The sequence below is a fragment of the Theobroma cacao genome, chromosome 5, assembly GCF_053813885.1.
Source record: "Theobroma cacao isolate CCN51 chromosome 5, ASM5381388v1, whole genome shotgun sequence".
NCBI classification, from domain to species: Eukaryota; Viridiplantae; Streptophyta; class Magnoliopsida; order Malvales; family Malvaceae; genus Theobroma; species Theobroma cacao.
This window is the reverse complement of record NC_142643.1, coordinates 46,531,410-46,558,099: the sequence shown is the minus strand read 5'-3', so window position 1 is coordinate 46,558,099 and position 26,690 is coordinate 46,531,410. Positions and strand designations below refer to the sequence as shown.

The window sequence follows — 26,690 nt, the reverse complement described above, 5'->3', positions numbered from 1 at the left end:
TTAAATTAATCACACCTAATTTAAATCGAGATAATCTTTACTTTCGATTATACATATTCTTAATTTTTTTTATCAATTGATTGAATATGTCCATGTTTTCAATTTTTATTAATGATTAAACATGGATGATCGATTTAGAGTTTAAATAAAATATTTTATATTTGAAGTTCAATCGATCTTATACAAAAAATAAATAAATTAGAAAAAGATTAATAAAATGTGCACTTGCAATTACTTACATTTTCAATATCTTTGATGGTTTTTCGAGATGATCAAATTAAGTTATTTAAATATCTTCGATAATATTCTCTTCGACCCATTTTTTAAATATTTTATTTTAAAATTTATAAAAATAAAAAAAATATTTATGACTGAGTTGTCCTTACTCCCTTTTCTTTTTCCCTAGAGTGTTAAGTAATTTGGTCGGGTGGTTAGTGGACAAAGAAGAAACTGAGATTATGATCTCAAATACTGAGATTCCTTTGTAATCATCAAACTCTAAGATACTTTTTTTCCTAACTTATGTCATTCCCATAATCATAAGTGAAACCAATTAAAACAATTTAATTTTTCACAATAATAAATTCGGGTTTTAATCTAACGTATACGTAACGAAATAATTAATGAAGTGTAATTATTGTTAGTATATGGAACCTCAATAATTACAATCAATCTATTGAGGTGCTGTTAAAAAGCAAAAAAAGAGTTGACTAAAATGATTTATAATAATATTATTGAAAAAAAATGTAATTAAAATTAGTCAAATTTGTTGTGAGAAGGTGCATCTTGCAAACTTTTTACAATTTGTAAAAAAGATCATGATGAAGCTAGCCATTAAGATGGACTAAGAACACAAGTCAATGACATTCATCATTGAGAAAGGTGATCAGAGAATCAAATAGCATTTTATACTGCAATAGGAGAAGAAGGGGTGTAATTTTTCTTCTGATACTGCAATTTTCTAGTTGATCTAGAAATTAAACTCTCTTGTGTACTTATCATACATCATTTGGTTTTTTAGATCAAAATTTATGTGTATTGAAAACATGTATATTTAGATATATAATTGTATGTTTTTGTTTATGAATTTATTTACTTTTCGATACATTGAGAATTTAAGAGAGTTAGGAGAGACTCTAAACTCTTACAGGTAATAACGGTTAAATGTGGGTTATTTCTACTGTATTAGATTAAGACATTTCTTCTTCTCTGTGGACTAAGGCTGAATTAAGATTATGAATCAAGAGGCCTGGTAAGCTCAGTTCCAGCAGCAATGGCCATGGCAATTAAGATCCTCATTTGCCTATTTCTATCACCAACAGGGCTAGCTGGATTGGGTGGGGTGTTAAAGATAGCGGTGCAACCAGCTTGTGCTCTAGGTGTTGGCCTCTCGGACAACAACATGCTGTCATAATCTTTCAGAAAGAAAGCCGCTGCAGCTTCCTGGAAACCACCCATCACCAGGTGGTAAGCGTCTTGGCAGGTTGTGAGAGCCTTCTTGTCTGCTGGATCGGTCGCCTTCTTGAGGAGTCGAGCGATGAAACTGTGGGTGTTGGTCGCATGGCTGACGGCTTGCTCGATGGTTATTAGGGTCACAGCTGCCATATCTGCATGACGACCTTTCAGGTTTTGGTTGAAAGTGTTGTCGCAGAATGCATATTCCTCCATTCGTCGACAGATATGGTCTATTAGGTTTTGAGTCGCTTCGTCAGTCCAGGAAGGGTTGATGAAGAGGGAGGTGGCTAGCAAAGCAAGAACTAAACGATAGCATTGTGGAGAAGCCATATTGGGGGCGGTGAAGCCTGCAAAGAAGGCTGCAAAGAGCCAAAGAGGATTTGTGTATAGCTACTTCACCTGGAGAAGAGACAAGGAAATAAAAAATATATATGGAAAGTTATAAATTTATAATACAAGGTGGATTCTTCTTTCTATAAAATGCATGTATATTTGGTCTAAATATTAATGTAGAATTTTAGGAAAAAAATACAACTTGGTATGAAATGTACTGTAGAATCTTAAAAAAATCGAACATATTTCACTACAATCTTACATAGAATTCTTGAAAAATAATTTTTGATAAAAAAAATTGTTTAGGGCATTTACATTCCCCATGGGAGCAACCTACTAACTGTCTTAGAGCAATTAGAATCTTACAGGCAGGCCAAGTTCCATAAATCGATGGCTTATATAGAGCCATGCATGCTAAAAACAATTAAAACTAATTACAAGAGTTTTTTCAGCTACTAGAAGTGATATATATATATATAGTCAAATGGGGCTAGGCTAACAAGGTGATGGGAAGGACTGATCAATTCGTCTGAGTTCTTAGCCAACCTCAATCATTGTTGGCCTCTTTTCTTCATCCAAAGAGATGCATCTAAGGAGATGTGCTGCGAAATCCTGCAGCTGCTCCTGATCAATTACTTCATTTCTTATTCAACTATCGACAACATCAATGAGCTTTTCCACACAATGCCCTTGATCACCATCCGATTTATAATGCACCAATAGATAGCAAGCTGTGTCCCATCCACTTAAAAGCTCAATTCGAAGCATTCCAAACTGATAAACATCAGCCTTCTCTGTTAAATAACTTGTAGCCCAATTTTCAGGTGGAGTCAACCACTCTGTTCACCTTATAACATCCCCTTCTAGGTGTGATTGCCCTTCAGGAATAGATATACATAGTCGAAAGTCAATGGGTTTGGGAGCATTGTTCTGATCCAGTATGATGTTTGAGGATTTAATATCTCGATGGATAACTGGTCTAGAAAATGCAGTGTGAAGATATGCAAGAACGTTTGCTAAACCAATTGCAATTTTCAACCTGGATTTCCACGGCAGTAGTTGTACATCAGTACCAGAGATACATGTGGAGAAGATATTTGTGCCAGCAAATTCATACACTATAGTTGGTACTTCGGTCTCCAAACAGCATCCTATAACCTTGAAAACATTCTTGTGAACACTCATCTGTGATCCAATGGCAGTATCTTTGATTGCAAAATCAACCCATGGATCGCAATACTTCTTCACAAATATTGAACGGTCCTTTAGAGAGCCTTTGTACAATTGATAACCACCAACCTTCCACAAAAATCTGGCTTGTATCGTAGTTGGTAGTTGCTCTCAGAAGCTCTTTTGCTGAGAAATGACGGACAGGATTAGACCTGCCATTAGAGAAGGCAGTAAGCTCCTCTAATAAAGCCCCTCCATTTTTTGTGAAAAATGTCTGATTATCTTCATGTCTCTTCACTTCGAGACATGCAAACATCTTGCCTAAGAGTGGAACTTTATATTAATTATAAAAATAAGGTATTAAAGAACCATGGACAGTATCATGTAAAGGTAAAAGAAATTGAAATAAAAATGACTAAATCAACAGACTACAATGTAAATAAATATGTTTTCTTTCAATCTGTAGTATTCTTTACAAGACTTGTCCAAGCCAACACTAGAATTAGATCAACTTAAATATAGAAACAGAGGACTTCTTCTTTGAGGCCGGGGGGGGGGGGGGGGGGGAATCAGTGTTAAATTGGATTGAGTTAATCTGCAGAAATACTAAAAATGACTATGGGGCATGAAAGGGTACCTGTAAATGCTCAACTCAAGTGAAAATACAGTTGTGGAACCAAGGATGCAGAAAGAATTGGAGAAAGGAAAGTTGCAGGCTGCAGCAGATATAGATACAAGTCATACCAGGCATCAGTAAGGTTCCTCCATATATGAGAAGAAGTGCAAAGCTTTTGATTGAAATGGTCAACGTCATACCTGAAAAACTTCCATGAAGAGGCAGCATCGTTCTGACTTCTCTCTTCAGTCATTACTTAACTCTTCTACTCTAGATTTAACAATTGAATGACGCTAATTGATTTGGAGCTTTGATTTTAACTTTAATTTATAATAGTAAGCAATCAGATTTTATTATGTCTATTCCTTCAACTCCAACAAGCTAAACAATTAAAATAAGCCTCCCAGAAAATTCTAGAACAGTGAAAGAAGATTAAAGTATATTTAATACGATATTGATCTAGAAGTTCAAGAAAATACAATTCGTCCCAACATTATGTTTTTTTCAACTATTAACCTTATTTGTTGTGCTAATAATTTATTAAGCAAATTTGATACAAATTCCTCTAATAAACAAATTTGATAACAATAAATTGTTTAGGACATTCATTTGTGGCCAATCAAATAAATACAGAGAGTAAAATACATTCGAAGTCTTTGGCGTCTAGGAAGCCATGCACACAAATACAACTACAGCTTACAAGATTTTCTCAGCTGTTGAAAAATAGTATAGCCAAATGGGACTAGGCTAACAAGGTGATGGAAACGACTGATAAATTCGCCTGAGTTCTTTGCCAACCTCGATCATTGTTGGCCTCTTTTCTTCATCATAAGAGACACATCTATGGATAAGTGCTGTGAAATCCAGCAACAGCTCCTGATCAATTCCTTCATTTTTTATTCTACTATCGACACTATTACACAGAGATCCCTTGTATTGCTGGCTTTATATGCCTGATATAAGAAAGCTAGCTTCTGTCCAATTAAAAGCTCCATTAGAAGCATACCGAACTGATAAACATCAGTTTTCTCTGTTAAATAACGTGGAAACATATATTCAGGTGCATTATACCATATTGTCCCCTTAGAATCATCCTCTACATATGATTGCCCTTCAGGGATAGATAAACATATCCCAAAGTCTTACAGCTTGGGAACATTGTTCTGATCCAATATGATATTTGAGCAATCAATTTCTCGATGGATAACTGGTCTAGAAAATGCATTGTGGAGATACGCAACTGCATCTACTATACCTATTGCAATTTTCAATCTGCATTTCCAGGATAGTGGCTGAACATCAGCAGCAGAGATACATGGGGAGAGGATTTCTGTGCCAGCAAATTCATATACTATAGGTGGTATTTTGGTCTCTAGGCCTAAAACCTTTAAAACATTCTTGTGAACACTCATTTGTGATCCAATGGCAATATCTTTGAATGCAAAATCAAACCGTGGATCATCGCCATAGCAATACTTCTTCACAAAAATTGGACGGTCCTTTAGAGAACCTTTGTACAATGTATAACGACCTTTACGCACAAAAATCTGTCTTGCATCAAAGTTGTTTATTGCTCTTAGAAGCTCTTTTGCAGAGAAATGACGGATAGGATTAGATCTATCATTACAGAAGGCAATAATCTCCTCTAATAAATCCCCTCCATTTTTTGAGAAAAGTGTCTAATTATGTTCATGTCTCTTCTCTTTCAAACATGCTAACATTTTGCCTGAGAGTGAAATTATATATTACTTATACAAACAAGATAATAAAGAAGTACGGACAATACCATATAAAGGTAGAAGAAATTGAAATAAAAATGATGAAATCAATAGAAATCAAGCTAATCATAATCAAAAGGTAATAGAACAGTGATGTGGTAGTAGTAAGGACCCTGAATATATAGTTGGAAGCAAGAGAGTTTGAAACATTTACCCATTAGAAAAAAAAACAAAAATAAGAAAGCTAACCTAGATTTGCTTGAGTTCTTTTTTATGTTTATTATTATTATTATCGTTGTTGGATATATTTTGTATTGAGTAAAAATTTGCTTATAATTCATTATTCCTTGCAAGATTGTCAAAACTTCAAGTAAGGTTCTTGATAAGGAAAAAGCCCTATCTATATTTTTGACCCTTTTTAAGAATCTAAAGTTAGAGTCATAAATAAAGGATAACATAAAAAGAAAAAGACGTATTGAACTGATAAAGGTGAAATAACCTGCAGAAATACTAAACATGACTATGGGGCATGAAAGGGTACCTGCAAATGTTCAACTCAAAACTCTAGTGAAAATACAGCTGTTGGAACCAAGAATGCAGAAAGAATTGGAGAAAGGAAAGTTGCAGACTGCAGCAGATATAGATACAATTCATACCAGGCATCAGTAAGATTCCTCCATATATAAGAAGGAGTGCAAATCTGTGATTGAAATGGTCAAAGTCATACTCGGAAAACTTCCATTAAAAAAATAAGAGGCACCTTCGTTCTGACTTGTCTCTTCAATCCTTGCTTAATTCTTTGACTCAAGATTTAACAATTGAATGACGCTGATTGATTTGGAGCTTTAATTTTAACTTTACTTTATGAAAGGAAACAATAAGATTTTATTATGTCTATATGCCTTCAACTCCTAACAAGCTAAACAAGTAAACTAAGCCTTTGATGGAGCCTGGAAGATTTCCAATTAGTACATAAACCAATCTCCAATTCTAGGTAAGTCTATAATCTTTTGTTGAGAACTTGAAAAACTCAGCATTTGCTTTAAATGAAGCCTGCTGCCTCCACATATGAGGAAGGGATATTCAAGTGCACATTTATCCTGCCATGAATAATAGGATAGCAGAAGTAATTGCCTAGGCATTGAAAGGAGTCGATATCCAGCAGAAGAACCAATCTAAAACGAATAGATTTATATATCTGCCTTAGTTGGTCTATCCTCTTCTAGTTTTGAGGTGCATTAAGGCAACAGTTGTAAAAGACTGAATTTGTTGCTTTGCTGAGCTCCTCAGCAGAGAAAGTACGAATAGGATTACATTTACCATTACATGAGGCAATAAGCTTTTCTAAGAACATGCTTCCATTCTTCAGCAATGGTCCCTCATCTTTGGTTTGTGTCCTTCTTGTGAAACTCGAACACATCTTCCTTCCTTCTAAACCAATCAACTAAAAAATCAGATAAAAGAAAAAGCATGGCATACAGGGCAGAAAGATACAATAAGAGAGGCTAATACACATTGAATATCAAAGTCTTCAATCTGCAATGGAAGGTAGTTTGATTCTATTTGTTGTGATAAACAAAACTATGATTATTCAGATTAAAAGGCTGAAAAAAAAATTCTAGTAGTCCTGGTTTGGAAATCCAGGTTTTGTACTCAAACTTTAGTTGTGGTCCAACCCTTTTGCAACTCAACCACAGTGCTAAATTTAGCCAGAGTTTCATTTATGGTTCCCAGCAATACACAACATGTTCTACAGAGCAGTCAACGATAATTTCTACCTTGCTGCTACATTGATAAAAAATGAAATAAGCCGCAGAAATACTAAAAATCAATATGGGGCATGAAATGGTACCTGAAAATGTTCAACTGATCAAATCTCAAGTGAAATACATCTGTTGGAACCAAGGATGCAGAAAGGGGGTCTAGAAATGCCAGAAAGAATTGGAGAGAGGAAATTTGCAGGCTGCAGCAGATGCAGATATAGATATAAGTCATACCAGGCATCAACATCCGTATATGACAAGAAGTGCAAAGCTTTGACTGAAATAGTCATAGTCATACACGGAAAACTTCCATTAAAAAAAGAACAGGCAGCTTTGTTTGACTCTCTCTTCAATCATTGCCTAACTCTTTGACACAGATTCTAAAAATTTGAATGACGCTGATTGATTTTATTAAGTGTATTCCTTATTAAAATTGACTCAAACCTTTGAAATCCCTAAATCCCTCAACAAATGCAAGTCCAAAATTCTAGATACAGTTGGGGTAAGTATGGAGAGGACTACCCGTGTGGTATACTTGCAATAACAAATTGTTCACTTTTGTTCTTCTTTAATATTGGATTAAAAACTGTTTAATACTTCTTGGAAAACTTCTTTTTTCAATGAACAAATGAAGCATCACACTGCAGAAAACTTTAACAATTAATTAAATCAACAGAAGAATACACATTTGCAGGAGACAGCTTCTGCTAAAATGTATTCACAGTGCAGCTATTAAGCTAATAAAAAATTGTGTAGGACGTTTAGTAGTGGCCAATCAAATAAATACAAAGGGTACTTATTATAGGATTTCAGCATACTTTAGAATGCATTGACTTATTTCTCAATTTAAGTCACTTCATTTGTCTTGGTTGAGTATCTGCAAATGTTCTGCATAATGAACCTTGCTTGTATCCTTCTTTTAATCAGATGAAAGTTCCAACAGAGGAAAATTTAGAATTTTTTTACCATAACAGGCTTCTTCTCAAGCAACTTCAGCTGAAATTGTTATCCCTGTTCGAACAGATTTAAAACCTTGTTAACTAAAGAATGTTGATAATTAAAATCCTAAAATCACAGCCATATATTTGTTTGACTTTATTTACATATCACTTCCTTAGAGCAACAGAATCTTACGGGAGGGCTAAGTTTCATAAATCGATGGCTTAGAGTCTAGACACCCATGCATACAAATTCAACTACATCTTACAAGATTTTTTTCAACTGGGGATAGGCTAACAAGGTAATGGACAAGCCTGATCAATTTGCCGTAGTTCTTTGCCAACCTCGATCATTGTTGGCCTTTTTTCTTCTTCAAAAGAGATGCATCTAAGGCTAAGTGTTGCAAAATCCAACAACTGCTCCTGATCAATTCCTTCATTTTTTATTCTACTATCAACAGAGTTACTGAGCTTTTCAGCAGAAACCTTGCCAATATCCGTTATATCATGTTCCATCATAAAGTGAACTGCCTGCTGTCCAGTTAAAAGTTCAATTAGAAGCTTTCCAAACAGATAAACATCGGCCTTCTCTGTTAAATGACCTCTATCCCAATATTCAGGTGAAACCCACTCTGCTCTCCCTCTAATAGCATCCTTTACATGTGATTGCCCTTCAGGGATGGATATACATAGTCCAAAGTCAATGAGTTTGGGAACATTGTTCTGATCCAATACGATACTTGAGCAATGAATACTTCGATGGATAACTGGTCTAGAAAATGCAGTGTGGAGATATGCAACTGCATTTGCTATACCTACGGCAATTTTTAACCTGCATTTCCACGGCAGTGGTTCAACATTAGTAGCAGAGATACATGTAGAGAGGCTTTCTGTGCCAGCAAATTCATATACTATAATTGGTGTTTCGGTCTCCAAGCAGCACCCTAAAACCTTTAAAACATTCTTGTGAACACTCATTTGCGATCCGACGGCGATATCTTTGGCTGCAACATCACGCCATATGCGGTAATTGTGATACTTCTTTACAAAAATTGGACGGTAGTTTAGAGAGCCTTTGTACAATTTATAAAAACCACTTTGCAAAAACATTTGGTTTGCATCATAGTAGTTTGTTGCTGTCAGAAGCTCATTTGTACAGAAATGACGAATAGGATTAGATCTGCCATTACAGAAAGCAATAAGCTCTTCTAATAAAGCAGCTCCATTTTTTGTGAAAAATGTCTGGTTATCTTCATGTCTCTTCACTTTCAAACATGCAAACATCTTGCCTAAGAGTGCAGCAGAAATAGTAAAAAAATCACTATGGGGCATGAAATGATACCTGAAAATGTTCAACTGATCAAATCTCAAGTGAAAATACAGCTGTTGGAACCAGGAACGCAGAAAGGAAGTCCAGAAATGGCAGAAAGAATTAGAGAAAGGAAACTTGCAGGGTGCAGCAGATATAGATAGAAGAAGTCATACCAGGCACCAGCAAAATTCCTCCATATATTAGAACAAGTGCAATGCTTTGACTGAGAACGGTCAAAAGTCATGCACGGAAAACTTCCATTTAAAAAAGAACAGGCAGCTTTGTTTGACTTCCTCTCTTCAATCATGGCCTAACTCTTACGCTCAGAATTTAATGACATTGATTGATTTTGAGCTTCGAATTTAAGATCTTCTTTGTTTTTACATTTAGTTTACATATATTAGCAATGTAATTATGGTAAGCAATCAGATTTACATTAAGTCTATGCCTTCAACTCCAACAAGCTAAACAACGAAACTAAGCCTTCAGCGTGTGACATTCCACTTTTTGTTTTGTTTTATGCTTTGTAATTATCTGCTATGGTGTCAAATCTTTCCAGGTGATTGTTGTGTAACAGGTCCTCTTAAACCTGCCTTCCTTTTCTGGCGTTAGCCATTGATTGACGGAGCCTAGAGGATTACCCATTAGTACATAAATCTCCATCTCGAGAAGTCTATAAGCTTTTGTTGAAAGCTTGAAATTCTCTGGAAAACACCAAACATGCTAGAAAAATCCGAGAATTAACCTTTGCAAGGCCAACACAGATCAAAGTAAAAGAAATGCAAGTGCTTAGAGAGAAAGTTTATCAGATTTTTGCTGCTTCACAAGATAAATACTTCAAGGAAAATCTGAATGAACTCATGGTTAGGTGCTCTGTGAAGAAATGTGATAAAAAACTTAATAAGTGGGGCAGTTGGACATTCAATTCTGTTCCAGGTCGCAAAATCAGATAGCAAAGCAGTGACGAACCACCTTTGACTAGTGTTTTAAGAGCATCTCATATACTTATGAACAAAGAAATTTCCTTTTGCAAAGATAATCTGACAGAGCTAGAGCAAGGGAGTTAATGTACATTTTGTGCTGACCTCCAACATCTTGCACATCCACATTGTTTTATGTCAACTCACCGATGGATAGCAAAAGTAATTGCCTAGGCATTTAAAGGAGTCGGTATCCAGCAGAAGAACCAATTTAAAAAGAATAACCACATCAAGGAAAGATTAATGTACAAATAATAAACAAAGGACTTCAAGAATCATGTCAAAGTGCGATACATTGTTGAATTAAGAGTTGCATTGAAGACCCTGTAAGCCTTGTTGTCTGTCAAAGGCACATGCTTCACTGTTTTGGTACTGTGACAGTTGCTTACTGTCATGGTTAAAGTCTGTCATGCGCTTAATGCATACTTTGAATTGATGTTTAGAGCATTATAGTGTATAAGCCTTGTTTTCGCTGTGTTTTTAAAGCTTTCCATTGGACATATACTAAGATGAATGAACATCAGAATAGGATGCCTTCATTTCTATATACTGTCATATTCTCTTTCTGTGTTCTGTTTTTTGCATTAATGGCTGCAAGCCAAACCTTTGCTCCATCATCAAGTGTTCTTTTTCCGGTCAAAAGCTTCAGCAGACATAAGCCAAAACTATAAGTATCAACCTTCTCGTTGACATAACTTAAAAGGCATAATATCTAGTGTGTTATATCCTAACGCCTCTTGAAATTAGCTGGTACATGGTGTGTTGACTTATTTCTCAATTTGAGTCACTCTATTTTCTTGGTTGAATATCTGCAAATGTTCTGCAAAATGAACCTTGCTTTGTATCCTTCTTTCAATCAGATGAGAGTTCCAACAAAGCAATCTAGAATTTTAATACCATAACAGGCTTCTCAAGCTGCTTCAGCTGAAATTGTTATCTCTGTTCAAATAGATTGAAACAACTTGTAAACTAATGAAGCAACCCACTAACTTTCTTAGAACAAAAGAAGCTTACAGGCAGGCTAAGTTTCATAAATCAATGGCTTAGAGTCTAGAGGAGCCATGCATATAAATACAACTACATTTTACAAGATTTTTGTCGGCTACTACTGAGAAATAGTATAGCCAAATGGGGTTATGCTAACACGGTGATGGAAAAGACTGATCAATTCGCTTGAGTTCTTTGGCAACCTCGACCATTGTTGGCCTCTCTTCTTCGTCAGAAGAGATGCATCTAAAGAAAAGTGTTGTACAATCCTGCAACTGCTTCAGAGCAAATCCTTCATTTCTTATTCTACTATCGATAGCATTCTTGAGGTTTTCAATACCATGCCTCGCTAAAATGTAACCAGCATTCTGTCCACTTAAAAGCTGAATTGGAAACATTCCAAACATATAAACATCATACTTCTCTGTTAAATAACCTCTATCCTTATATTCAGGTGTAAGATTGAGTATTCTCCATAGTACAAGATCATCAATTACATGTGTTTGTCCTTTGGGAATAGATATACATAGTCCAAAGTCAATGAGTTTGGGAACATTGTTTTGATCCAATAGGATATTTGAGCATTTAATATCTCGATGGATAACTGGTCTAGAAAATGCAGTGTGGAGATATGCAACTGCACTTGCTATACCTGTTGCTATTTTCAACCTGCATTTCCATGGTAGTGGCTCATCATTAGTAGCAGAGATGCATGTGGAGAGGATTTTTGAGCCAGCAAATTCATATACTATAATTGGTTTTCTTGTCTCTAAGCAGCAACCTAAAACCTTTAAAACATTCTTGTGAACACTCATTTGTGATCCGATGGCAATATCTGTGTAAGGGTTTCTCCCTAAAAAACTCCATTCAGAGTTATACTTCTTCACTAAACTTGGACGGTCTTTTAGAAAGCCTTTGTACAATTTATAACCAACATCTTCCACAAAAATCTGGCGTGCTCATAGTCGTTTGTTGCTCTCATAAGCTCTTTTGCAGAGAAATGACGGATAGGATTAGATCTGCCATTACATAAGGCGATGACCTCCTCTAATAGAACCCCTCCATTTTTTATAAAAAATTTCTGTTTCTCTTCTTCTTCATCTTCATGTCTCTTCACTTTCAAACATGTAAACATCTTGCCTAAGAGTGGAACTTTACATTAATTATACAAACATGATAGTAAATAAGTACGTAGAACATCATGTAAAGATAAAATAAAATAAATTAAAAAAAATGATAAAATCAACAGATTGTAATGTAAATAAATATTTCTTTTCTAACTGAGATAACCTATTATTTCTATTTTATTTCTTTTGCTGCTTTCTAAGGAAAAAAAACTATGTTTCAATTTGATGCATTAGCAGTTAAACTGATCATAAGCTAACAGATAGCTGATACTGTAAAAGTAAGGATTCAGGATCCAGAATATCTAGTTGGAAGCCAGAGAGTTTGAAACATTTATCCATAAAAAAAAACAAACAAAAAGGACATATGAACATGAGTATTAAATTGGATTGAGTTAATCAAGGTTATTAGTTAATATTAAGAATGAAAACATGAAGGGAAGAAGAGAAATGCACCTGGGAAGTTTGAATAATAAATCGAGATGAAAGGAAGCACAAGATCCAATAACTCAGAGAAATAATCTTCCAAATTGAACCAAATTTGATGCAATGAAAACCTGTAGCAGTTTTCTTTGCCTGCACAGATACGAGTCTTCCAGGTCAACAGACAAATATCCCACCAGTAGTTTTACGCTTGAGATAAAATGTGAAGTCATGACATAAAGTAAGGTCACAGGAAGTTTCCATCACAAAGCTTGGCAGCTTCCTCGCGCTTTCTCTTCAGTAATTGCATGATTTTTTAGTCCTTCAACATATTGGAAACCAATAAAAGAATATAACCTTTTTTTTTTTTTTACAAATCAAAGAATAAATTTAGTGGCATAAATTGATATATTTCAAGATTTTCTTTTATTTTTTAAACCTATAATAAATCATGTACCATTGTTTTGAACCATCCATGAAAGCTCGCTAGAGTGGGCTAGGCCTCTCAATGCTTTATGTTGTAGTTTTGTATAAGCCATCGAGGCTTTGGGCTTTCAGCCCATCTTAAGAAAGCTCATGAACCTCCCGTGTTCCAGTTAAACAACCTACCAAGGGTCAATGATGGGCAAGCTCACAAGTTAACAGGGTTACTACTTAGAAACAAGAAATGGAAAACAAAATCCATAATTCTTATAAGCTAAAAGAAACTTGAATTTATAGAGATTGAATGCCAGTGACTTCTAGAAAATTCTTATCAGTGCTTTGATATCCAATAGCAGAAAATAGAATCAGGGTTAATGTTACTTTTTGAGTCATCATGGACGCTGGTGAGAAATGAAATGAAAAGGTCTGGTCTTGTAGAACAATTCTAAGTCAAGAGAATCAGCAAACTGTGCTTAAATTGATCAAATGTAGAGCAATCTGAATGATTTATGTTCCACTCAAAATCTCACAATCATTCAATTAATATGATAAATTATATAAAAAAAGGGTCCTCAATGACTTGAATTCAACTCTGAGCTTTCTGCTGTTTCCAAGCTGCTGCAAAAAGGTAAGCTGCTAGTGATTGGCCGTTGGAATTTCCATTTTGAATCTCTTCAGTAGATGTTTCCGAAATGTCTCATCAACCCAATGTGTAATTTGTGCCACAATCAGTGGAGAGCCATGTCGAATGAAAGTTTTTTGAAGGGCAGTGAAAAGAAAGTAAGTGGCGTATCAAATGGTTGATGTTGAGATAGGCACAGGCCTGTCTGCAAGAAGACAAGTCAAGAATAGTCAATTGAAAAGAAAAGGCCAAAAAAAAGTCTGATGAACAAGATAATGACTAGAGAGTAATGTATAAACTGAAAATGTAACTCATCAAACCTGCCGAAATAATTTGTTGTGCAAAGGACTACAGAACTGTCAATGAGAGTGCAGCAGAACGCAGCTTCACTCCATCATCATCCCACTTGGACTGTGGAGCAGTTGCTCCAGCAATAACAGCCTGCATCCAAAGCTAGTTGATTAGATATACAGCATGAGAATGATAAATATATAAGAATTGGTGCATTAAAATCTCTAGTAAAAATTGTGATCCTGAAAATTAAGTTTACAGGTCCGATGTCCATAGGAGACATCCTGATGCTGGGCCAAAAGCATTCAGCCTTAAGCTTACCCTTCATGCATCATCTGGAGGCAAAAGTACCATGCTATATGTTGGCTTATCTCTTGACAAGAAAAGAACAATTTTAGCTTAATTATGGAAATGAATAACACTCAGATTAACAATCAACAGTATTCATTAACAAACCTTTCCACTGTTGACAGTGGCCACCAGTGCAATGTGCTGCTCATCTCTTCCAAATTCATAGAAATAGTAAGTCCTGTGATCAATTGAGCATTTCGAAAGCATACATCAGACACAGAGACAAAGATAGTACATTTGACACTAAATAAACATGCTTTCAATAACTTTTCTCCCCGGTTATATTCATTATCCTTTGTAACTTTTTAGTGCAATATGCAGAATCTCATCTGTCATGTTTGGTGCATCCTTCCAAAAGGCAGATCTGCATTCCTTTCCATTTCCATCTGTGTGAATTCTGAGAAACACTGCCTTATAACAGTAGTGGGGACTTGGTTGTGTTTATGTGTAATCTACAGTCTGTTATTCCCTTGATTGCTTTTACTTACTGAAAAGCGTAACTGTTCAAGTAGTATCCTTTTAACTAATTGAATTAATTATTAATGGTTTATGGTAGTACTGGGATGCTTGAAACTATAACTTACTTGAAACCTTCATCTTCCTTTATCTTTATGGTTCGGGCATTATAAAGAGTTGCGCCACCTGCCATTGCACCATTGCTAGAATTGAAGACCAATAGTAAAGATGACAGAAGTCAAGAAGAGAGCTAGTGGTCATTTATTCCTACATAATAATCGATAGACAGAAGTTTTCACTTTTTATGGAACTGAATTCAACCTGGGACCAAGCATTTAGTTATAACCAACCTGGGACAAAGATTCTAGCTGCCTCCTTTATGGAACCTAAATCAGTAATGTCTTGGGCCTGTTCAAGTAAGAAAAGATCATTTAAGTTCTCTAATAGTTGAAACAGATTAATCCAAAAGATAGAATAACATTGCAAACATTACATGGTATAATCTAATAAGTTGAAATCGATCTATAACCACGAGACTTGTTTTTTCCTTTGCAAATTTGAACACTGCAGATATTCCTAACATTACAACAATTCAGAAATGCTCTTGAAGCTAATCCAGCTATAATACTAAACATCATGACTCAAACCTCTAGGAAGGTGATTTTGAGTTGATTCGTCCGGCGAATGACAACACTCAAAACCTCAGATCTGCACATGCCAACATGACAACAAATCAAATACAAGCTGAGAAATGGGAAGTTTCACAGAACTAAACTTTTTTCTGTGCATGCTTTCATCCATAAACTAGTCTTAGGGAGCATAATCTGCACATCTGATCATACAGAAAACACAAAAAATGAACATGAACATCAAGGATAAAACTGAATACCCATCAGTAGACGCAAATCGTGCAGCAAAAGTTCTGGGCTTTGCTTTGTCCCCGTACAGAGATGCTCCAGCATTAAAATCCTACAAAGATAGAGCAAATGACAAAGTTTATCGGCAAAAACTCTATTATCTTTAAGAATATCGATCGTAATTAACTCCAATAATTATTCTCCAGTAACAACTGAATTTTGGTAAATGAGTTTTGAAGCATCTCTTTTTGCACCTTAATGCCATGCATAGACAGCCAACATATAGAATGGAGTAGATATTTAGCCAGAACGAAGTATCAAATAGCAAAAACCATCAACACCACAGGTAAAAATTGGATTTTGGACTATGATTCTGAGGGAGAACTAGAATGTAGCCTATTAGCAACCAAAATAATGTCACGAAATGGAAGCACACTTTAGATTCTACCATTATGTTTTGAAATTGGGGAAAAAAACCAAACCCAGACAAAGATAAAGAACACCCTCATTCCTTATGTTTTGAAATTGCAGAGAACAAGTAATTAGAGATTTCATTCTAAATGTTTTTAGGGGACTAATTAAGTGCATTAAACTTAAAAAAAAATTACATATTTGATAAACAGAAGGCAGCAGAACAACACAATCCAATTAAAAAGGCATGCTAAATACAAGATTTTTAATCAGATGAACATGTATACCTCAGGCTCCATGATGTCCTCAAACTCAGGAGGAACCCTGATGGCAAAACCATCACCATAGAACTGGAACCAAGATTTGGTGTTTGCAATGTTCAAAGCCGGCTTGGAAGTTGTAGAAGGTTCAGCTAAAGATTGTGGAACTGGGTTTTGCGGGGCCCAAAGAATGATGCATAAGGAAGTAGAATTAATGATGAATTGTCTCCTAATATTGAGAGTTTTAAGGACAGATGTTGGAACTGGAGGGTTGAGAGAGGTAAGTTTTGGGTTTTGAGGAGGCTTTGGAGGGTGTAGAGACAAGGAGAGAAGAAGGGCCATGAGGGAGGGAAGATAAAAGTTCATGGTTGTTTACAGACTAGTAGATAATGTGGGATAGTCAACTTATGGTAGTTATGTCCCATATTTTTTCACTTATGGGAGGGCATTGTGGTCATATTGAAGCATTATATAAAAAATATTTGACTATGTCTATTTACTTTTAAAATATAATAAATATTTGACCCTAAACCCTTGAGATTTAAAAATATAAAAAATTATTGCATAATTAACATACATTACAACAGAGATATGAAAGCATCACTAGGGCTACGCTGAAGAGTTCGCTGTAAAGAAAGGAATTTATACGGCGCAGTTGCTGGGTTTTGAAACACTTATCCTTAGATGCATCTCTTCTGAGGAAGAAAATTGAACGAGGTTGTCCAACAACTCAGGCGAATTGATCAGTCTTTTCCGTCACCTTCTTAGCCTAGCTTTGGCTAATATTATTTCTAGCAGCTGAAGTTCTTTTTTTTAATGGAAGTTTTCCGTGTATGACTTTGACTATTTCAATCAAAGCTTTGCCCTTCTTTTCACATATGGATGCTGATGCCTGGCATGACTTGTTTATATATCTGCATCGGCTGCAGCCTGTAAGTTTCCTCTCCCCAATTCTTTCTGCCATTTCTGGACTCCCTGTCTGCATCCTTGGTTCCAACAGCTGTATTTTCAATTGAGATTTGATCAGTTGAACATTTGCAGGTACCATTTCGTGCCCCATATTGATTTTTAGTATTTTTGCAGGTTATTTCATTTTTATCAATGTAGCAGCAAGGTAGAAATTATCGTTGGCTGCTCTGTAAAACATATTGTATATTTTTGGGAACCATGAATAAAACTCTGGCTAAATTTAGCACTGTGTTTGAGTTGCAAATGGCTTGGACCACAACTAAAGTTTGAGTACAAAACCTGGATTTCTAAACCAGGACTACTAGAATTTTGTTTCCACTCTTTTAATCTGAATAATCATGGTTTTGTTAATCACAACAAATAGAATCAAATTACTTTCCATTGCAGATTGAAGACTTTGATATTCAATGTGTATTAGCCTCTCTTATTATATCTTTCTGCCCTGTATGCCATGCTTTTTCTTTATCTGATTTTTTAGTTGATTGGTTTAGAAGGAAGGGAAGATGTTTTCGATTTTCACAAGAAGGACACAAACCAAAGATGAGGGACCATTGTTAAAGAATGGAAGCATGTTATTGGAAAAGCTTATTGCCTCTTGTAATGGTAAATGTAATCCTATTCGTACTTTCTCCGCTGAGGAACTGAGCAAAGCAACGAACGGTTTCAATGTTGAACAAGAAATTTCAAGGTATGTTCATTTCGTGTTATACAAAGGTTTTCTGGACGGCCGTGAAATTTCTGTTAAAAGGTATGAAATTAGGGAAAGTAAATATCTTGAAACGGCTATTACAGATATTGTTATTGGCTCACAGATGAGTGTTCATAAGAATGTTCTAAAGCTCATTGGATGCTGCTTAGAGACTCAAAATCCACTTCTTGTTTATGAATTTGGTGGTGAAAAAACTCTCAAGAAATATATCTTGGATGTTCATGAGGGGCAGCCCGAGCCCTTAACATGGAAATCTAGAATAAGAATCGCAATGGATATTGCTAATGCAGTTGCATATCTCCATACTGCTTTAGCCAGACCCATTATTCACCGAGGTCTTTCACTGATATCAATAGTGTTGGATTCAAAGCATGTTGCTAAGCTTAGTGAGTTCTCACTCTCCATAGCCATTCCAGAGGGCAAATCCCATGTAGAAGATGCTATCTCAGGGATAACGGGGTATATGGCACCAGAAGTTTGGAAAGGTTCAAAAATAAATGAAAAGGCTGATGTTTATAGTTTTGGCAGACTCTTGTTTGAGCTTTTGACAGGAAGAAACAATGTTCCTGAATATTATGCTGCAGAGGATGCCATTGTAGAAGAATTTGTGCAGTCCTATGTTGAAAGCAATCGGTTAATTGAAATTGTGGATCAAAATATTTCAAGTGAAGGAATCAATCGTGATGAATTGGTAGCTTTTGCAAAGATAGCACTTAGTTGCACTGAGGAAAATCCAGAAGACCGGCCAACCATAACTGATGTTGCAAAACAGCTAAGGCAACTTCATAAAGCTTCTCCATGTATTACATAGATACATTGATTGATGTTTAGCTTAATAGCTGAATAACTTCATTGAGAAAATCACAATGAATTCTCAGCAGCTACTGTAGCAATACTTGTTTTCAATCTGTTGTAGGACAAAAAGTCATGCAATTACTGTAGAGAAAGGAATAAACTGCTGCAGATTTTCATTGCATCAAATTTGGTTCAATCTGGAAGATGATTTCTCTGAGTAATTGGATCTTGATTTACTACTCAAACTTGCCAGGTGCAATTCTCTTCTTCCCTTCCTGTTTTCATTTTTGCATTTCAGCTACTTACTTCGCTTTTATCAGTGCAATACATCTTTTTATTTTTGTTTGGACTCATGTTCTTATATTGACTAGCCTTGATTATTCAATCCAATTTAAAACTCGTGTTCATATATCCATTCCATTGGATTCAACAAAATTCCAAGTAGATGATTGTTGTAGTTTACATGCTCAATGGCTATAGTGAGGCTTTCATATCTCTGCTGTATTGTATATTAATTAATTCAATAATTTTTTTTATATTTTTTAAATTTCAAGGGTAGGTCAATTTATTACACTGTAAAAATATGCATTCATTAATTTTAGGGAATGACTGATGAGTAGAATATTTTCGATTAAAATTTAACTATGCATAATATACTTGAATTTGATTAAAAATTACAAATAAATAAATATGAGAATCTAATTATTAATATTTATAAAAAAACTTAAATTTGATTTTAAAATAAGAAATTAAAAATAATATTTATGAATATTATTGATAAAAATTAAATTAATAAATTTATAAATTAAAATTTAAAATTATATTTATAATCATTAATAAATTTTAATACGTATTATATAAATGATTAATAATTATATGCTAGATATAATAATGGCAAACTAGAGTTGAAACGAAATAAAATTATAAATTCTTATATAATAATAATAGAATGGAAAATAATCTACAAAAGTCAGGTTGGCTCTTAAGTCTCAACCTCCTTAGAAATTTAAAAATAGATCAGAACAAAAAACAAAACTTGAAATAATTAATTAACCAAAATCCCTTAATTGGACTTTTTCTTTAAAAAAAAAAACACATTTTACTTTTTATTCCTCCTTTTTATTCTTTTCCTCAGCAGTTTCAAGGATTTTAGCATCTTCTTCCTCAGTCTCCTCTTCCTCGACAGTTTTTTCCTCAATCTCCTTTTCCTCAACAGTTTCAAGGGTTTTAGCATCTTTTTCCTCAATCTCCTCTTTCTTGGCAATTTCTTCCTCAATCTCCTCTTCTTCAGCAATTTCAAGGGTTTTAGCATCTTCTTCCTCAATCTTCTTTTCCTTGGCAGCTGCAAGGGCTTCTATCAAGCTTTCCAAGCAAGCTGTTGGATCTTTCCCACTCTGCTGTGTAGCAAATGCTCAAAAACATCTACCGGAGTCATGTTTACTTCTTCCAACAAGTTTCCAATTTTTTCAAAGAGAAGATGTGAGTCAAGGTTCAAATAATTCTTTGCCAACACCTTAAACCCTCCTAAAGCGCAATAAGATAATTCGATATGCATATCCATTCTTCCCCTTCGGATCAAAATTGGATCAAGTTTGTCGACATGATTGGTCGTAAACACAATAATCCTTTCTCCAGTACAAGCAGACCAAATTCAATCGACAAAATTTAAAAATCATGATAATGTAACTTTACTTTTACTTTTATGTTTATTATCAGAATCAGAATCAGAATCATCTTCTTTGTTTTTACGTTTTTGCGTAATATCAAGTAAACAATATATATCCTCAACCACAAAAATACCTTTCCATGATGAGTTAATTAAAAGAGATTTTAAATGGGCATTGTCTTTAACTGTGGTTAACTCAAGATCATATATATCATAACCCAAAAAATTAAACATGACCAAAATCAAAGTAGACTTACTAGTTCCTGGAGGACCATATAACAAATAACCGCGTTTTCAAGCCTTGCCAATCTTAGAGTAATACTTTTTTCCCTCACTGAATGCTATAAGATTATTGATGATCTCTTTTTTCTTCTCAGGATCCATAGCAAAAGAATCAAAACTTGCAGGATGTTCCAACAATGTGTAATCCAACCATCGTCATAATTCGTATAAAGCTTTCGTTGCCTCCTCTTTTTCTTTATAGCTTTACCTTCTTGTAAAACATGATTTAAGTATCGCTCCATGATGATATCTCGATCTTTAGGATGAAACACAAGAGTGTAATAATTCTTATCATCAAGAGCTCGACTATATATTATTTCCTTCTCAGGGGAATGTTTTCCTTTATACCACGTAACCTTGATGCCTTCAAACTCATATTCAATATCCTCATAGTGGTCTGAAGAAAATAAAAGAGGTGCCTTTCTCTTGTAAGATTCTGCTTTCAACCTGGTTACTCGTGCAGTAGATTTAGAGCTAAGGTAGTATTCAATAGCGGTATATATGCATCGCTACGATGGCAAAGGCCAGAAGTGAACTCGTTAAATGTGATGTGAATGCTAGGAAAGAAATAGTTCTTCAATCTCTCTTGCCAAAGCTCAATGTGTTCTGTCAAATAATCAAGAACCAATTCCGAAATTGTTTCGCGGAAAAGCATTAGGCTGGTGAGAACATCAGCCACTATTCCTTGCCCAAATATCATCTTGCCTAAGGATTTTCTTTTTGTTATTGCTAAGATGAGAAGAGAAAGCTTTTTAAAAAAGAAAAACTAAAGAAGATAATAGACAATTGACATAACCTTTATGAGTCGAAGCTATATATATTGAAAGGTTTCTTGTACAAGTTTCACTCCACTTTGAGTTTCCTAGTTTTTGTTGAATTTTGTTTCAGTTTTCTGGTTGCATTTTTTTTATAAACTCAATTAATTCTCCTTGATTCAAGTTTGACCCCATTTATAATATCCTAGTTTTGGTTAGATTTTTTTTTATAAATTGAATTAATTCTCTTGATTTTCTTCTTTTATAAAGTGAATTAATTCTGCATGTATAAAAAAAAGACTGGGAAAAAATGTAAATTAAAAAAAAATCAAAGGAAAAGGTAGGTAGCGCGGAGTATGCTATAGACATCTATTGGTAAAAAGTGATCTTTACAGCTATGGAGTTGTAGTGCTTGAGTTACTAACTGGAAGGATGCTTGTAGATATGTGACAACCATCAGGGCAGGAGAACCTTGTCACTTGGGCGAGGCCAATTATGAGAGACAAAGACCGGCTGTAAGAGCTTGCTGATCTAAGGCTTGGAGGGAAGTCCCCGAAGGAAGATTAATTTTATACTAGTTTGCACAACTGCAGCTGTTTGTGTTGCTCCTGAGGCAAGTCCAAGGCCCACAATGGATGGAGTGGTTCAGTCATTAAAAATGGTGCAGCGTGTTACAAAATATCAGGATTCAATGTTAACCATTTCCATCAACCGGCCCAACTAAAGACAGTCCTCCACTACTTCTGAGTTTGATGAGACATCGTCAATGTTCTCTTCGAGTCCTCACTCTGGTCTAAGTGCCTTTGACAATGACAACTTTTCGCGGACAGCAGTTTCCTCTGAAGATCTTCATGAAGGACGATGAACACTTTGAAGAGAGATATAATCAACTGGAAGCCTTGCTTCAGTTGGAAGCTCATCACAGCCCAAAACACCAGTGAGAAATTTTCTCAATAGGAAGTGGTAAATTTGAAATAGGATTTTCAAAGGTGTCATAGATTTTGTGATTTGGATAGATGGTGATGGGTGCTTCTTGTTGTCCCAATTGTTGCTAAGTTTTCCCCCATGCAGTGGTTGATGAAATTTTGTACATATGCCTTGTAGTTTGTTCAATTGCATTAGCTTTCGATTTCGAGGGTTTATATTAAACTTTTCTTTATGGGTTCAAAAAACAAATTCTGCATGGATTGGGCTTTAATTCCTTTCTGTAATGACAGGAACATCCCACTCACTAATTTGGAGCTTAATAAATAATTGCAATGCTTGATTTAAATTTAAGCACTCTTAATTACCTCTAAGACTTGGAATAACTTTGATTGTAGTGGATTGGAATAGGACTTTGTTAATCTATCTTGTTTTTGAATCAATTAATTACCAAATTATTAAGGAAGCTGCCTAGCCTTGGTGATGGAAACTTCTTGTGACCCAAGTTTATATCATGACTTTGCATTTTATCTCAAATATAAAACTACTGGTGGGATATTTGTCTGTTGACCTGGAAGACTTGTATATGTGCAAGCAACAAGAACGAAAGGGCGGATTACTATGCTAAAATGGGGGATGATAGAACAAATAAATTGTTATGTGTTTATCCTTGATTGTGTGGATATGACAGTGTGTATGGGGGAACACCTTCACTTATGTTTTGAGGGTATGGTATTATGATTCTGCTTCCTTTGGGGATAATCTATTATACGTTGTCTGTGATTTCCAATGCTAAAGGGAGTTTAGACCTTATCCTCTTGTCAACTGAAAGCAATGAAGAGTGCATGGAGATGTAAGAGGGGAAAACAACCCAGCAGGTTATCTTTGCTTCTCTCACTTGTTCTGCATTTGAGAGACGCTATGCTAGACATCTGGTCTGGCTTTTTTTCAATGTGTAATGTTTGTTTTCCTTTGTTAACATGGCCTCCATGATTAGGGAGTTTTTGTTACAGGGGATGTATAGTTCACAGGGTATTGACCTTGGTTGTGTTTTTGTAAGTCAATCAATCAACAGTTTTTTGACTGTTAAATCTCAGCTGAATACGGTCTTTTTTGTATGTAAAAGAGTTCTTCTTTCTGCAATGAATCAAAGTTAACTTTCAGAAAAAAAAAAAAAAGGTTTTCATTGCATCAATTTTGGTTCAGTTTGGAAGATTCTTTCTCGGAGTTATTGGATCTTGTGCTTCCTCCCTCTCCCTCCCAGGTGCATGTTTTTATTTTTGTTCTTTCAGCTACTTATAATTTCACTTCTATCAGTTCATTACATCTCATGTTCATATATTCTAACCTTGATTAACTCAATCCAATTTAACACTAATTTTTTCTTTTTGGAATGGCTTTTGTACTGTGTATTAATATAAAGTTGCACTCTTAGGCAAGATGTTTGCATGTCTGAAAGCAAAAAGGCATGAAGATGGAGTTGTTCAGACATTTTTTACCAAAAAAAAATGGAGGGCGTTTATTAGAGGAGATTATGGCCTTATGTAATGGCAAATCTAATCCTATCCGTCATTTTTCTGCAAACGAGCTTTGCGAGCAACAAACTGTTATGAAACACATCAGATTTTTGTGAAAGATTGTGGTTATAAATTGTACAAAGGCTCTCTAAAGGACCTTCCAATTTTTGTGAAGGAGTATGAGACTAATTCTAGATGGAGTTTTCCTGCAGCCAACCCTGAAAAAGATACTAGTGAATACTCTACTCATCAGTCATTCCTTAAAATTAAGGGATGCGTATTTGATATTAATCAAATCTTTGGTTATCAATTTGTTATTCATTAGAATGATATTGCAGGTTTGTGTTTAGGTGCAAATGGTTTTATCATACACGTACAAACCTGAACCAGAAAGTTCTAGTGTTGTACATCCCAATAAAATGTTCTTATTGGATAGTGGAGCTCAATATGTATTGATGGACCAACTGACATAACAAGGACAGTACATTTTGGTGAAACAATTGCCAGACAAAGAAAAAAGAATGTTTCATCCAAGTTCTAAAGATGTTGCTTCTGTTTTGATCTATACTTGTTGGCAACATAGGAGCCCCGTATATGAACTACAAACTAAATGTTAGTTGGTCTACAGCCATGCACTGGAAACGATTTGAACAACATGGAGATTAAAGGATAAAAGTTAAATTATGAGAAACCCCTCTACCTACTGTTGGAAAAGGTTGTTCATTGACTTTTAATTAAGCCCAATAATGGGTGTTCTATGATCTTTTCATTAAAGAATGTATTCGTCTTACAAGTTTTTCAACCAGTAGCCAGCATCCAAGAATTAATACAAAGATTTACGCCTTCTGTAACGACCCAAGTCCAACTACTGATCCAGCAGCTTTTTAAGATTTACGCCTTTTGTAACGACCCAAGCCACTCAAGTCCCACCACTGACCCAACATCATTTTGGGCCTAAACCACGTGGCTTAAGTTCAAGTTTCAGCATCATTTTGGGCCTAAACCACGTAACTTAAGTTCAAGTTTATTACAATTTCACCTACTCAAATCCTTGATGTCTTCATCAATGCCATACATTGCATCTACGGGACTAAGATCTCACTAAGTTTATTACAATTCTACCCACTCAAATCCTTGATGTCCTCATCAAGGCCACACATTACATCCATGAGACTAAGATCTCACCAAGTTTATTACAATCCCACCCACTCAAATTCTTGATGTTCTCATCAAGGCCACACATTACATCCATGGGACCAAATCTCACCAGAGCAATGTAAAAGTTCACATCAGACTGGTGCAGGCTCTGATATCATTTGTAACAATTCAAGTCCAACCACTAACCCAACAGCTTTTTGGGCCTAAACCACGTGACCTTCAAAAGCTTAAGCTCAAATTGTTAATAGTAGTGGGCTTGAATTGTTATATAGGTCTTAACAATCACATTCACATCAGATGTGGGATGTTGGGTATTATACATTCAAAAAAAAAAATAGCCAACATCCAAGAATATGTGATGTCTAACATATCCAACATCTGTTTTTTGAAAAAACAAGAATCCAATTTATAGAAAGCTATTCCACCACTAGAAGAAGCACAATATTCTCCTCACTCTATTCCAGAGGTGAATGTTTTTTGTTCCCCTCTACATGAAATTTCTCAAAAAAAAAAAAAAAAAGAAAGCCAACATCCAAAAATGTATGATGTCTAACATATCCATCCTCTCTTTTATGAAGAAACAAGAATCCAGTTTATAGAAAACTATGAGGTGAACGTTTTTGGTTCCCCTATAGCTGAAATTTCTTTAAAAGAAAAAAACAAAAGAAAACCACGAGAAGTGGGCAAAAGTAGCTCACACTTTTTTTTCTCCTTTTGCCATTTCCTTAGCTGCCATTTTACATTTCCTGGTGCCTTGAGCCTTCTTGCACAGCTCTGCGGTGTGTCTATTCTGATAGCTGTCCTTTATTCTCGTGAAATTAGAGAAGCAATGCCTACAAGTCTTGACAATGGTATCGTTGTGCTTCGTTCTCTTGCTCTTAAGGTCACCTTTCTCATTTATCCTTGTTGGTTCTTTCTTCCCTTTCTTCTTAGATTGCGTTGAATAAGCACCTTTGGATGATGCTAATTTGGACGAGAAGCTTTTCTTGCCTTTTGACCCTGCCATGTCAATCTTGGAGTTTAGCAGGTGGAATCTTGAGAGAGAGAATTGTTGATGTATAATATGTCAACTCAGGGCCAGTATGATCTTTAACAAATTAATAATATAGTGCTTTCATAAATGGGCTTGAGGCGTAAGACGTTTTTAAGAATAGTTCTCTTTATAATTTTATCTGTTTTTAGCCAAAAGAAAAAAAATTGGACAAAATTGTCCTTAATGAAATCGACTCATTCGCTAGGCTCTGTGCCTCAACCCGAAACCTTTTAACGGGTCAAGTATATTTAGGTTTACGCCTCAAACTGACTCATATTTTTTGAACCTTCCTCACCAGACTATTCATTTATGGAGTATTTCTTACCAAAAAGAAAAACGTTTAAACATTTTGAGCATTTTGAAGTAATTTTTTTATATACGAAGAAACGTAT

At 35.2% G+C, this 26,690-nt stretch overlaps 5 protein-coding genes, 1 long non-coding RNA gene and 4 pseudogenes across 18 annotated transcripts; 2 read left to right on the top strand and 8 right to left on the bottom strand.

The window, feature by feature from the left end:
• Window positions 1-1,233: 1,233 nt before the first annotated feature.
• Window positions 1,234-1,785, bottom strand: LOC18600443 (putative invertase inhibitor). Its single transcript, XM_007030884.3, has one exon. The coding sequence runs from the start codon at window positions 1,783-1,785 to the stop codon at window positions 1,234-1,236; it is 552 nt and encodes a 183-aa protein (XP_007030946.2).
• A 10-nt stretch (window positions 1,786-1,795) lies between these two features.
• On the bottom strand, window positions 1,796-3,893 carry LOC148763024 (uncharacterized). Its single transcript, XR_016026343.1, has 3 exons — window positions 3,775-3,893; window positions 3,596-3,674; window positions 1,796-1,854 (listed from the first exon to the last, which is right to left on the bottom strand). It is a non-coding gene; the product is annotated as an uncharacterized LOC148763024 (long non-coding RNA).
• Window positions 2,042-3,274, bottom strand: LOC18600442 (non-functional pseudokinase ZED1-like; annotated as a pseudogene).
• A 226-nt stretch (window positions 3,894-4,119) lies between the features above and the next one.
• Window positions 4,120-7,290, bottom strand: LOC18600438 (non-functional pseudokinase ZED1-like; annotated as a pseudogene). The gene is made up of 2 exons (XR_016026198.1): window positions 7,145-7,290; window positions 4,120-6,723 (listed from the first exon to the last, which is right to left on the bottom strand). The product of XR_016026198.1 is annotated as a non-functional pseudokinase ZED1-like (transcript).
• Window positions 7,291-8,112: 822 nt separating this feature from the next.
• On the bottom strand, window positions 8,113-9,645 carry LOC18600437 (non-functional pseudokinase ZED1-like). Its single transcript, XM_088806128.1, has one exon. It carries the CDS (start codon window positions 9,323-9,325, stop codon window positions 8,288-8,290), a length of 1,038 nt encoding a protein of 345 aa, XP_088662254.1. The 5' UTR covers window positions 9,326-9,645; the 3' UTR covers window positions 8,113-8,287.
• A 1,210-nt stretch (window positions 9,646-10,855) lies between these two features.
• Window positions 10,856-13,117, bottom strand: LOC18600436 (serine/threonine-protein kinase ZRK1-like). The gene is given in 3 exon segments (XM_088806237.1): window positions 10,856-12,230; window positions 12,233-12,412; window positions 12,853-13,117. Coding segments are annotated over 2 exon segments (981 nt in total). The 5' UTR covers window positions 12,408-12,412; window positions 12,853-13,117; the 3' UTR covers window positions 10,856-11,424.
• A 575-nt stretch (window positions 13,118-13,692) lies between these two features.
• LOC18600435 (tagatose-6-phosphate ketose/aldose isomerase, putative (Mog1/PsbP/DUF1795-like photosystem II reaction center PsbP family protein)) lies at window positions 13,693-16,895 on the bottom strand. 2 transcript variants are annotated; one of them, XR_016026250.1, is made up of 9 exons: window positions 16,518-16,895; window positions 15,852-15,931; window positions 15,610-15,670; window positions 15,313-15,370; window positions 15,091-15,148; window positions 14,612-14,684; window positions 14,477-14,528; window positions 14,185-14,305; window positions 13,693-14,069 (listed from the first exon to the last, which is right to left on the bottom strand). XR_016026250.1 is itself a non-coding variant. In XM_007030874.3 (8 exons), the coding sequence occupies exons 1-7, from the start codon at window positions 16,854-16,856 to the stop codon at window positions 14,213-14,215; spliced, it is 762 nt and encodes a 253-aa protein (XP_007030936.3). In that variant the 5' UTR covers window positions 16,857-16,894; the 3' UTR covers window positions 13,693-14,069; window positions 14,185-14,212. The 2 variants fall into 2 exon arrangements, 1 of the variants encoding a protein (XP_007030936.3); XM_007030874.3 differs by lacking the exon at window positions 14,477-14,528 and having other exon boundaries at window positions 16,518-16,894.
• Window positions 16,896-17,030: 135 nt separating this feature from the next.
• LOC148763023 (non-functional pseudokinase ZED1-like) lies at window positions 17,031-22,773 on the top strand. 11 transcript variants are annotated; one of them, XM_088806231.1, is made up of 4 exons: window positions 17,031-17,422; window positions 17,574-18,945; window positions 19,085-19,216; window positions 21,007-22,773. In XM_088806231.1, exons 2-3 carry the CDS (start codon window positions 17,963-17,965, stop codon window positions 19,182-19,184), a joined length of 1,083 nt encoding a protein of 360 aa, XP_088662357.1. In that variant the 5' UTR covers window positions 17,031-17,422; window positions 17,574-17,962; the 3' UTR covers window positions 19,185-19,216; window positions 21,007-22,773. The 11 variants fall into 11 exon arrangements, with proteins under 11 accessions (XP_088662357.1, XP_088662356.1, XP_088662358.1 ...); XM_088806230.1 differs by having other exon boundaries at window positions 17,532-18,945; XM_088806232.1 differs by having other exon boundaries at window positions 17,031-17,531; window positions 17,954-18,945.
• LOC18600434 (AAA-ATPase At3g28580 pseudogene) lies at window positions 20,070-21,611 on the bottom strand (annotated as a pseudogene).
• LOC18600433 (receptor-like serine/threonine-protein kinase ALE2) lies at window positions 22,039-22,773 on the top strand (annotated as a pseudogene).
• Window positions 22,774-26,690: the final 3,917 nt, after the last annotated feature.

What these genes read in the sequence shown, in the direction of transcription:
- LOC18600443 (XM_007030884.3), bottom strand. Translation starts at nt 1,785, where the DNA reads ATGGCTTCTCCACAATGCTATCGTTTAGTTCTTGCTTTGCTAGCCACC.
- LOC18600437 (XM_088806128.1), bottom strand. Translation starts at nt 9,325, where the DNA reads ATGCCCCATAGTGATTTTTTTACTATTTCTGCTGCACTCTTAGGCAAG.
- LOC18600435 (XM_007030874.3), bottom strand. Translation starts at nt 16,856, where the DNA reads ATGAACTTTTATCTTCCCTCCCTCATGGCCCTTCTTCTCTCCTTGTCT. An exon ending in AGCTAGAATCTTTGTCCCAG is followed by an intron (nt 15,149 to 15,312) that starts GTTGGTTATAAC and finishes GTGCAATGGCAG; the next exon opens with GTGGCGCAACTCTTTATAAT. An exon ending in AAGGAAGATGAAGGTTTCAA is followed by an intron (nt 14,685 to 15,090) that starts GTAAGTTATAGT and finishes AATTGATCACAG; the next exon opens with GACTTACTATTTCTATGAAT.
- LOC148763023 (XM_088806231.1), top strand. Translation starts at nt 17,963, where the DNA reads ATGTTTTCGATTTTCACAAGAAGGACACAAACCAAAGATGAGGGACCA. An exon ending in GATGTTGCAAAACAGCTAAG is followed by an intron (nt 18,946 to 19,084) that starts GCAACTTCATAA and finishes AATCTGTTGTAG; the next exon opens with GACAAAAAGTCATGCAATTA.